Source organism: Notothenia coriiceps, unplaced genomic scaffold (genome assembly GCF_000735185.1).
Source record: "Notothenia coriiceps isolate Sejong01 unplaced genomic scaffold, NC01 NC01_scaffold00010811, whole genome shotgun sequence".
Taxonomy (NCBI): Eukaryota; Metazoa; Chordata; class Actinopteri; order Perciformes; family Nototheniidae; genus Notothenia; species Notothenia coriiceps.
This window is the reverse complement of record NW_011343512.1, coordinates 3,975-11,295: the sequence shown is the minus strand read 5'-3', so window position 1 is coordinate 11,295 and position 7,321 is coordinate 3,975. Positions and strand designations below refer to the sequence as shown.

Below are 7,321 nucleotides of genomic sequence, written 5' to 3'. Positions count from 1 at the left end.
CTAGGCGGGGCCCACGCTGCAGCCTCCACATTATCTTTCAAAAACATTTAGTCTTCCTTCTAATATTGTTTATATAATTCAGTCAGGCTTTATACTAAGCGTTTGATGATTAAACGTTTGTTAATATGTAATAAAACCCTCACATGCTTAATAACATTTATAATTGAAATAAGACCCTTTCTGAGATTAACATTACATTTAAAGTTGATCAGAGTATTCAAAACATACTCTTTATAGGAGACATTCATTCTGTTTCTGATGAGTCAAGACATACATTTGTATACATAACACATGTCAACAATTTTACATAAAAGTAAGAATTAGTCCAATAGAAACACCTGAATCTATACACTGTATTTAGGTTTGGTTTTGTGGCCATCATCAAAATGACTAAATACAAAAATCAAGAAAATTTACCAAATAGTTAATGGTCAATATAAAATATAAAGTAACAGACAAATAACCATGGACTTCTTCAACTTATAACATATTTCAGCTCTCACAAAATGTTATAAGTCTGGTCAATTAAAGCTTTTCATTTACACATTTAAAAGATACTTTAGTAGAAAAAACTATTTATTAGAAAATGGTATTGCCTTATGGAAACATTTTTGACAATGTATTTTTAACTATTCTTTGGCTCTGATAATTATACTCAACGTAATTTATTATTTAAAAGAAGGGAATATGGAGGCTTGGGAGCCATAGACCTAGATATTAAACTGAAATACTGTTATGTTGTGTTTAAGTATGCATTTATGAGTTGTGTGTACATGTTTTTATGTAGTGGTTTGTGTATGTCCATTATGTATTGACAAAACAATTTAAGAGACAGTTTTAAAAAATAAAAAAGTAATATCTTCTAATTGAAGTGGTGTATGAAAGGTTGCCTAGAGCTGTCTGGCGTGACACGCAAAAAAAAAGTGATATTATTGGGTTTGACCAGAATAAAAAAAGCAATTAATAATCTTTCCAGGGTCAATGATGAAAGTGTAGGGCTTTCCTGATGCTGATATTAAATAGTAAAATAACCACGTGTTGTGTCCTGTTGTAGCCAGTCGGTGCTGTTGGTGCTGTTGGACAGATATGTTGTATTCAGATGAAAATTAAAGAGGTCTTTAAATTATGCACAAGTTGTTTTGCCTGAGCCATTGTGGAAAGTGGTGTGTAAACAATGCCTCTTCGAACCGTTTATGTATCAAATGTATTTCATGTCAAGTGATTTACATACCATGTATGCGATTCATGGATCGTGCATGACACTTATTCAAAACAGAGGAATACGTCCATAGATGTAGTAGGTGGCTCTTAAAAGAGCCTTTGTGTTGTTGGTATGTCAGCAGCAGAGTTTACTTGGAGCTGGTGTACTTGGTCACGGCCTTGGTGCCCTCAGACACGGCGTGTTTAGCCAGCTCTCCGGGCAGCAGCAGGCGGACAGCGGTCTGGATCTCCCTGGAGGTGATGGTGCGGCGCTTGTTGTAGTGAGCCAGACGAGAGGCCTCACCGGCGATGCGCTCAAAGATGTCGCTCACGAAGCAGTTCATGATGCCCATGGCCTTGGAGGAGATGCCGGTGTCGGGGTGGACCTGCTTCATCACCTTGTAGACGTAGATGGCGTAGCTCTCCTTCCTGGACTTTCTCCTCTTCTTTCCAGTCTTGCTGACGGTCTTAGCGACGGCTTTCTTTGAGCCCTTCTTGGCCGCTTTCACGGGGGGTGCATCGGCAGGCATGATGTGAGAGTGAGGTTGGTCAGACTCGGTGCCTCTCACACACAGCGCGGCCTATTTATATCCCCTCGATGCAAATATAGCTGTGCTGTTGCTCGCACGGGATTGGTTATCGTCTGCACATGACTGAGCCTACTATGTACTTTGATCAGATGTAGCCTATCTCCAGTACTGTATTGTAAAAAGGGAACACAAGTATTTAAACATTATTCTGCACAACCCCCGTTTTATGTTATCCCTGTAGTTTGGTAGCCACTGGAATCTGCATGTTAAAAACTTTTGTCTTTGTCTGATTGAATCAAGGGATCTTATTTAGGCTAGCTGTGATGTAAAACAGCCAAGGGTCCTTCTATAATTTAACGAATGATATATATATATATATATATAGTAAAATTGCTATTTACATTTATATTCAAATGTTGTAAAATCAACAACATATTTATTATGTAAGTATTTTATGTTTTTTTCTTTATTTAAATGATTCCAGTGGGCTGTATCTCCACCTCAAGTAGCACCTCTGCTCAGTGTATTCTCCCAATTTAGGTCAGCACAGTTTTCATTACATAATAGTCAAACCAAGTATTTGTATTTCTTGTTTAAATTGATTTAATTGTACAGCGCCCAGGGAGAGGTGGTAACCCTTTTTTTTTTACCTATAGATTAATTATTTTCCTCTATTAGACAAGATATTATCCACACATGTACTCTTCTTTAAATCCCAATGTCTTCACTTGAAAGCACCTCCTTTGCTTTTTTTGTAATACTTTATTTAAAATTATTTGAACAATACATCATTGACATGAAAAAAGACTACATTGAAAATACACATAATACATAAATGAATAACATAAATCCAAAAGAACATAGTATTTTAGAGTCCAGAGAGTGCATTGTCTGATTAGCCTCCATGGTAGAGTCTGTGACTTTTCGAGGCTTTTTCTTCACCATAGATTTGTTTGGATATGTTTTATTATGGTACTACTGTTAATTATTGTTTGGTTTGGCACCATGGTGCATCTGGTCTTCCAGATCTGCATACATGTGATGCAGATGACAAGCTGGAAAAGCTCTCATTTTTTTATATCCATCTTTTCATTTACTCTACAATACATAATTTAAATGTGGTTAATGTTGAAATCTAGACCGAGAACTGGCAGGACCGACCAGACCTCCTGCGCTCTGTAGCATCGATGAGGAGGTGCTGCAGGGTCTCATCCTCCTCACAGTTAATCATAGGGCATTTTTTTGTTTTCACGTAACAGCTCTGACTGCCGGTCTGTAAACTGAGATGAGCCTCATCACATCGCTCAGGATCTCTGACAGCTGCTGACTTTACATTTTTAAAACTTGGTTACAGTCATTAAATGATAGGTCTTTATGTAATATATCCACAATATTTAAAATAATTTTATTTGGAAGTCCATTCCAGTCTATTTATAAAAGCTATTGTTTTTTGTGTCTTCAGATTTAGCTTGGTTAATAAATGTGTATCTTTTAAACGCTGCGTGTTAAGCTTCCAGAAGCCTCTAGGTCCCCAGAGGACAGAGATGATTTAACTATAAGAAGACCGTAGAATAATGACTTATTGAGAAGGGATGAAACATACATTCTGTCAATACGTGTTTTACATTTTGAGTCATATTCCGTGAACCCCAGCCCAAAAGGATTCACTGATCTACAGATATCAATTAGTTTACTCAGTTATCATTGACTCATTGAGAAGTGATAGTACTTCCATTAAATGATAGGTCTATGTAATATAGCTACCATATTTAAAATCCTTAATTATTTTCAAGATGGGAAGCTGTGGCTCAGGGGATGGTGCGCTGAACTTCGAATCAGGGGGTAGCAAGTTCGAGTCCCACTGCAGTCAACATGTCGTTGTTTCCCTGAGAAACTGCACCCCAAATCGCTCCTGTGGGGATTGCCCACAGTATTGAGTATGTAAGTCGCTTTTGATAAAAGCGTCTAACAAATGTAATGTCAAATCATTTTTATTTTGAAGTCCATTCCAATCTATTTATATATCTCTATCCGTCTCTCTTCCACTCATTCTAGATTAGCACAGATTGGGTCGTACAAGACAAATTCCTCCATAGCCTCGTTCAGACATAATTGAATGTTTTTAGTAGTTTGATCGAACACAAACGTCCTTCTCCTGTGAGAGTGTGACCTGTGTATCCTGTGCAGTGTGTTGTCCGTGTGGGAGAGGTTTTCTAGTTGTGTCTAGTTTCTGTAGATGTGCTCCATTGTGTATGTTTACAGTGTTTGTTAAAGCTTTATTTGGTCTGAATTCCCAGGCTCCTCAAAGAAAGCAACATGAATATATACATACAACTGATTAAATAATGCAATATTTTTTTTTAGATGTGCAGGTAAATTCAAATAACATTGAAATAATGAAAGAGGAGTCCATATAGGCTACAAGTAAATGGAATATGATATATTAGATAAATAATTTGCAAGATGCAAACAGGTGAATGTTTATGGATGTTCTTAAAAAAGTTCTGGTGTTTAATAGTCTTATGGCCTGTGGAATGAAACTGTCCCTGAGTCTGGTGATTTTGCTGTAACAATGTAAGGTTTAAAGGGATTCTGATTGAGTCTTTCGCGTTATTTTGAAGTAGCAGTATTCAACGGAAATGGTGTAGTAAAACCAGGAACTTGACTCTTTTCTGATTGGTCGATCGAAGATACGCTCACTTGTAGCTCCAATCAGAGAGCGGCAAAGGACATTATATAAACGACTTCTTGATGCCATTGCTGCATTCTCTTCGTAGCTCGGATCAAGTAACTAAACGCGCATGTCAGGAAGAGGCAAGACCGGAGGAAAAAGCCAGGGCGAAGAATCCAAGACTCGTTCATCCCGTGCCTTGGCTCCACGTCCCGTCGGCGTTGTCCACAGCGATCTGAGGAAGGGGTAACTACGCCCTCGTGTCGCGTGCCGGAGCCCCGGTGTTACCTGGCCGCTGTGCTGGAGGCTCCTGACCGCTGAGGATCCTGGAGCTGGCTGGAAACGCCGCCGGGGACAACAAGAAGACCCGTATTCATCCCCCGCCATCTGCAGCTCGCCGTCCGGCAACGACGAGAGTAAACGGTCTGAACAAGCCTGCTGCACAACTCACCATCGCTCAGGGAGGCGTGCTTGCCCAACATCCAGCTGTGCTGCTGCCCAAGAAGACCGAGAAGGCCGCCAGAGGAAGTGAAAGTGAGACTCTGAACCCCGCTTCTACCAACACCCCAAAGGCTCTTTTAAGGAGCCACCACTTCCAACTAAAGAACATTCCTCTTTCGACGTACCAACAAGGCTACTAGAAAGGCTCAGAACAGTGATCTCCCCTTGCTCTGAGGGTGTACGACATGATTCAACATGTCAAATATTACATCAAGGTCCGAACGAAAGAACACTCACCATTATAGAGCAATATCACTTAATATAAAAAACCATAATCACTAATGATTTAATTCTGTATTTCGGCTGTGAGCCTCTAAACTAAAGCAAACTCCTTTTCACAAGTCCTTCGTACGTCCAGCAGGTTAATCACCACATTCTCAGAATAATAGCGGTTTGGTTTCTACATCTGTAAGTCCACATAAATAAGCCACGTTTGTTAGGAGCCTATCATTAATGTCTTAAACTCGAGTTTACACTACACGTCTATCGTAGCTGATCATTCTACAATTTAGGGTATATTCCATGTCCATTGGAATGTCAATTGAATAATTATTTAATTTCAATTTTCTTCCAACAAATATCCATATTTGCCTATTATTGGAAAGCATGTATAATATCACACAAACTTCTGTGCATCCTATGCTTAATTTAGCTTGAAATGTGTCATGATGTTCTTTAAATTGACAGGTTTTTGCTATGTCCGTTTTTCAGTTGAGGGTGTCTTGGTTTCAAAATAAATGAATAAAACCATTAAAGTAAATAAGACTATTATTCAGTTATTTAAAAAGTCTAAGATACTAAAGAATAATTCATATTTGTTTATGATTTCCTCCTTTACATAATTAAAATATCTTAATATATGGAATCGTCCGCCAAAAGTTCTGTCAAGATGTATAATCAGAACTCCCCCCTTAACTCAAAGGAATGTTTTGTCCCAATACCATGTCACCAGCATCACATGATGCCATGTTCCTCTTTGGTGACATTTTGAACACACGGTGAGTGTCCTCTAATTTATTACAATGATTTATGTATAAAGCACATTGTCACATGAGTATATTTAAATGACCATTGTGGTGACGCACCTTGTAATACACGGGTCATAATTCCACACACGTAACTGTGGGGTAGGGCTATTGTTCCCACACGACACCATGTTTGGTTTTACTTATGTTTGTGCCCTCCTGACTTCACTCTCTCTGTCTTCCGGACTGCAACCGACAACATGTCCTTTGCGGACCTCTTAATAAAGTACCCTTTTACACCATCATTGCACCGCCTCTGACTCCCTAATCTCTCGGCACTACCACCCATCAACACATGTTACGTACCATTTTATGTTTAAAGTTGTTATGTTTTTCAACAGGAAAAATAAGTAGAAGGTTGTCATTAATATGCTTTATACCAGCACATTATCTGTAACATAATTATTTTGTTTATTTCAGACCAGGAAAAAAAAGCTGCAAGGAAAAGGCCAGGAGAGAACACTGACATATACATAGAGAAATACAAAAGCTGAAATCATTTTGCTTGGGAAAAAAAACAAAAACAACAGACAAACTACGCCAAAAGACGCTGGCGGTCTCAGAGTTCCCCGGCTCAAAACAAAAACAAGGCGTGCTACACAATGTCCTGTTTCGGCGAAAGTGCGGAGATCATTGCTTGTTCATCTGCGGCCCTCATGGCCAACATCAAGCTTATTTAGATGACTATTGGAGCGAGGGATAAATGTATAAGGTGATCTACTGTGGCTGACCACTTTCAACTACACTGGGTCATAATTCACACACGAACTTGGGGTAGGGCTATTGTTCCACACGGCATGTTTGCTGTGCTTACTATATGTTGTGTGCCCTCCGTGACTTCACTCTCTCTTCTTCCCGGACTTCAACCGGAGCAACATGTCCTTTTCTACTCTAAATAAAGTACCCTTTTACACCCATCATTGCACCGCCCTCTGACTCCCTATCGCTCTCGGCACTACAATTGGTGCCCCTGACAACGTCTCGAGAAGTTTCCGGACGGACCCGAACACGGCAGAGAAACTCAGGTTTCTTTCTCGAAATGCCGGGATTTTGAACCGTGGCGCCACACCGACACTGGTGCGCGCCCGGCATGGGATGTTGCTCGCACTGGCCCGCCATCGGTGTTCCAAAACCACCTCAGGAACATTGCACGAAAAAAACCTAGCGTGGATAGTGATGAAGCCCGATTGCTACTTGGGGTGTTGTCTTCGGGGCGTGCGTTCCTGCAGTCCCAGCTGCGCTAGCTAAACGCTAGCAGCGGCTACCGACGGCTGGCCAGCTAGCGGACGTAAACAGCTGAGGCTGCTAGACGGCATCGAACCTTTTTCTGGTCGCTGTGGAGAGGAGGTTCGGACCATGTCTTCGGCTCGTGGGACCCTCGCGAAGTCACGACC

General features: G+C 40.3%; 1 protein-coding gene and 1 pseudogene across 1 annotated transcript; one reads left to right on the top strand and one right to left on the bottom strand.

Moving 5' to 3' along the window:
- Nucleotides 1-1,301: 1,301 nt before the first annotated feature.
- On the bottom strand, nt 1,302-1,773 carry LOC104946232 (histone H2B 1.2-like). Its single transcript, XM_010772013.1, has one exon. The coding sequence runs from the start codon at nt 1,728-1,730 to the stop codon at nt 1,350-1,352; it is 381 nt and encodes a 126-aa protein (XP_010770315.1). The 5' UTR covers nt 1,731-1,773; the 3' UTR covers nt 1,302-1,349.
- A 2,739-nt stretch (nt 1,774-4,512) lies between these two features.
- Nucleotides 4,513-5,042, top strand: LOC104946234 (histone H2A-like; annotated as a pseudogene).
- Nucleotides 5,043-7,321: the final 2,279 nt, after the last annotated feature.